The sequence below is a fragment of the Bufo gargarizans genome, chromosome 1 (genome assembly GCF_014858855.1).
Source record: "Bufo gargarizans isolate SCDJY-AF-19 chromosome 1, ASM1485885v1, whole genome shotgun sequence".
Classification (NCBI taxonomy): domain Eukaryota; kingdom Metazoa; phylum Chordata; class Amphibia; order Anura; family Bufonidae; genus Bufo; species Bufo gargarizans.
Window position 1 is genome coordinate 294,702,173 of NC_058080.1, and position 4,335 is coordinate 294,706,507.

Genomic DNA, 4,335 nt, shown 5'->3' on the forward strand with positions numbered 1-4,335 from the left:
GGAGTTAAAAGTGACATTCCTACTGCACAGAAACACTGCATGTTCTCTAAAAGATTTAAGCTGCTTCCCTCCATATTTCTGTATATTTATATAGCTCTATGATCAGATAGAATTAGTTCAGACGCAACGCAGAGACCATCCCTTACTGCGTCACATTGATCTCTCTGCCCCCGCTTTACATTTCTGTATACACACAGATAGTTGTATGTTATCACTATATGTATAGCACAACGGCTAAGGATGCACACAACGGTCGTGTGCATGAGGCCTAATGGAAAGATTTGCTCCAGTTCTGTGTTTTTGATCCACACCTGGTTTTGGCTCACAATCAGTGATGGAAATCACTGACCAAATAACTGAAGTGTGAACTAGGTCTTAGGGCTCATGCACACGAACATGTGCACTCATGTGGACCGCAAGTGAATGGGTCCGTGATCCACAACCCCCAAAAAATAGAACATCTTGCAGAGCGCATTCGGATGGTGCCCATATATTGCGGAACGCAATACGGGCACTGGCCACACACGTTCATGTGCATGAGCCTTAAGGGTCCAATCACACGTCCACAAAATAGGTCTGCATCCGTTCCACATCCGCACTTCCGTTCTGCGGCCCCGGAAAAGAAAATAGAACATGTCCTATTCACGGACAAAAAAAGACATTTCTATTAAAGTGCTGGCCATGTGCGTCCGCAGAATGCGGAACGCACATGGCCGGTGTCCGTGTTTTGCGGATCCGCAATTTGCGAACCACAAAACAGTTGTGGACGTGTGAATGGACCCTTAGGGTCCATTCACACATCCGTGTGTGTTTTGCGGATCCACGGACCGCACATTGCCGACACTAATACGACATGTTCTATTTTTTTCGGGATCGAAATTGCGGACCCGGAAGTGAATGTGTCCGCAATTTCATTCCGCAAAATGCAGAATTGCGGATGTGTAAATGGGGCCTTAGTCTGGATTTCCACATTCAGTTGTTTTTTTTATAGTTTTAAAGCCAAAGCTAGTAGTGGAATATAAATGGTGGACACATATTTGTGAATGTGGTGCATGTTTTTTATAAATTCACTGCAGATGTAATGTTGCGCCCATTTCAATGAAATTATGCCTGGCTGGGGGTTATCTGGCAGAAAGCTGCGACTGGCTGTGACTGTTTTGTAACATTTTAAAAAGTTGGGCATCATAAAAATTACTTAAATGTGATCTTCTGGCAAAACCTGACCAACTTCTCACTCCACTTCTAAAATGTGCGACTTTAGCCACAAAATGTCACACACGACAGCACTTGCAACATTTTTATGCCACAAATCTGGTGTAGCAGCTTTGATAAATGTCCCCCAGAGAGTTTTCTCCTTCTGAACTCCTGGCTTTGGCTTAAAAAACTAAATGTCCCCCTGAGTGTTCTCCTCTTCTTGAGTCCACCCCTTGCTTTGCCTTCAAAAACTGCATCATGAAACCTGAGCATGGAAACCCCGCCTTAAACTAATTAGCATCTAAACAATTATAAATTGCTGCAAATGGCCTGTTCAGGTAGTTGAAGCTGTTGGGAAGGTTGGTTTACATTTTCTGACTAAGCTGCTGCTAAACATATAACATGCTGGACATCAAAAGCCCTCTGCGGGAAGTCAAATCTCAGGCTGAGGGAGCTGCGGCTTCAGCATTTAAAGGCAATATTTCTACCCCTGACAAAGACCGAATTAAGAGGCCCATGAATGCTTTTATGGTATGGTCCAGAGTACAGAGGAGGAAGATGATTACAGAGCATCCTAAAATGCACAACTCTGAAATTAGCAAAAAGTTGGGGGCACAGTGGAAGATCCTTGGCGATTCAGAGAAGAAGCCTTTTATAGACGAATCAAAAAGGCTGAGAGCTCAGCATATGGTTGAGCATCCAGATTACAAATACAAACCAAGGAGGAAGCAAAAGACCCTCCAGAAAAAGGATCGGTATTCTTTGCCTGGGAATCTTACGGCTTCAGATGCAAACCCCTTATCTAGCAATATTGAGGTGGCACAAAGGACAGACCCGTATGCAAATTTTACCGGTTGGCCAAATGTCCCTTATGCTCTGCTTCAGGAGCAGCTTGGCTACATGCAGCACCCTGGGTTAAACAGTTCCCAGATCCAACCAATGCATATGTATGACATCGGCAGCAGCTTTCATTATAATCATATGCCTTCTGGTCAGGCCTACTTGAATTCTTCCTCCGCCTATAATCTAACTTCACCTTACAACCAGCAAAGCTCAAATGCTATAGCCATGGGAAACATGGTGTCTGGGGTCAAAACTGAATCCAATTCTCCACCTCCTGCAATCACCCCACACATTCAAAGAGTCTACTCTGGAGATGTGCGAGATATGATCAACATGTACATGTCTCTAGGTGGAGACGAAAGTGACCAATCTTCTCCCCACGCCAGCAGATTACACAGCATCTATCAACCTTACCAAAATATGGGGCCTGGGGTAAATGGAAACTCCTCTCTCGATCACATTTAAGATGCAAGTATTTTTTAATTAAGACTCTGCTTGTTTGACAATGCTTCGCTGAACAAGGGTCATTTTATTCTGGACAAATTTGTACAAAGTTACTAACTACCGTATTGACTTTAAGGACTTTAATTTTTATTTTTTATTTTAAAGTTTTGTTGCTCATTCAGATTTTTATTTAGAAATTCCAAGAATTTAACTTTTAAGTAAATCTGTGTATTTGACCAATTGCTGTTTATTGTACAGTTGTTGCGTGTGCTTTTGGTATTTGTTCCTAACCGCTACATTAATAAATTTTCTAAAAGTTTTTCTAAATACATGGTCACTGGTTTCAAGCAGAACTATTCAGCAGGGTTTCCACATACAGCGTTTTTTTCATGCAAACTTTGAAGCCAGAGTTAATTGGTTTCAAAAAGGGAAAAACGGGGTAACTGGGGTAAAGAAAACCTGTCTTAGTTGCCCATAGCAACAATCCGATTCCGCCTTTTTATTATCCAGAGGAGCTCTGAGCAAAAAAGTGGAATCTGGTTGCTATGGGCAACTAAGCCAGTTCTATTTTACACCAGTTTGATACATTTTCCCCTATATTCTGTTTTATGAACCATTCCTTGCTTTGACTTTAAAACCTGAAGGTGGAAATCCAGTTTTAAAAGGCATCTTGGGGTGTCTTCATATGGGGCAGATATTGTCGCACAACATTTTGTCGCATGACAAATTTTGATAGTCTATGGTGTCGCACTGTGACATGCTGAGACTGCGACAGTCGCAAAAAATCCATTTGAAATGTCTCAGTGCGACACCATAGACTATCATAAGAATTGTTGTGCGACAAATGTTGCAGTGTAGTTGTGCCTTATCTGTCAAGCGTCGCATGTCGTCGTGTAGACCTAGCCTAATGGGGCTTGCAGAAATTCATGTTCTTGCTGCCCCATTGAAATTAATGAAACTGATTTTCAGTTGTAGTAATCCAATATGGAAAATGAGCTGCGTTACAGTGCAGGTCTATCTTTGTGCTAGGCCCATGCACATGGCAAAGCGGTTTGTGCTGAGCTTGGGTGCAAGTTTTCGACGACTGAAAATCGGCTCCATTCACCTGATTGGGGCTTGCAGAAATCCATGTGTTTTCTCAGATGAATAGAATGGATTTTCAGGTGCAGAAAATTCTGCAATAACGCGCAGTATGTGAAGACAACCATAGGCCTCCTGCACATGCCGTATTGCGGACCAGATATGCGGATCTGCAATACACGGGCGCCGTTCGTGTGCATTCCGCATCAGGGATGCGGACCCATTGACTTGAGTGGGTCCGGAGATGCGGAACGGAACCCTACGTAATGCTTCTGTGGTGTTTTGTGCCTCTGCACTACAAAAAGAGAACTTGCTCTAGCTTTTTGCGGAACGGAAGGATTGCGCACCCCATTCAATTGAATAGGGTCGCGATCTGCATGCGGCTGACCTACGGTCGGTGCCAGTGCATTGTGGTCCGCAGCACAGAGCACTTAAGTTTGTGTGCAGGAGGCCTTGAGGTGTAGAGGTGTGCAGTTTTGCCATCCTCTTAAATGCAGTTGCAGTTTTTACAGGTTTCATCTGCAAAAGCATAAAATCACTTAAAAAATGTATACTGCATTTCATCTATACATTCTTTGGATATGTTCATATAGGGGTGTGTGGGTTTTTTTTGTTTTTTTTTGTGGTGGGACTGTGTGCGAATATACTCGTCTGTAGTATACTATGTCCTCCATTTCCCCCACCTACAACTGCTTAAAAGTAATTCATCCAGAGTGAAGTATGTGTTAGAACAGGGATGCCCAGCCTGTGGACCTCCAGATGTTAAAACTACAA

The 4,335-nt window shown here is 43.1% G+C and overlaps 1 protein-coding gene across 1 annotated transcript; it reads left to right on the top strand.

Annotated features, from left to right (window-relative positions):
• The first annotated feature begins 1,596 nt into the window (after positions 1 to 1,596).
• LOC122926765 (transcription factor Sox-3-like) lies at positions 1,597 to 2,502 on the top strand. Its single transcript, XM_044278243.1, has one exon. It carries the CDS (start codon positions 1,597 to 1,599, stop codon positions 2,500 to 2,502), a length of 906 nt encoding a protein of 301 aa, XP_044134178.1.
• Positions 2,503 to 4,335: the final 1,833 nt, after the last annotated feature.

Coding starts and splice junctions, on each gene's coding strand:
- LOC122926765 (XM_044278243.1), top strand. CDS start 1,597: ATGCTGGACATCAAAAGCCCTCTGCGGGAAGTCAAATCTCAGGCTGAG.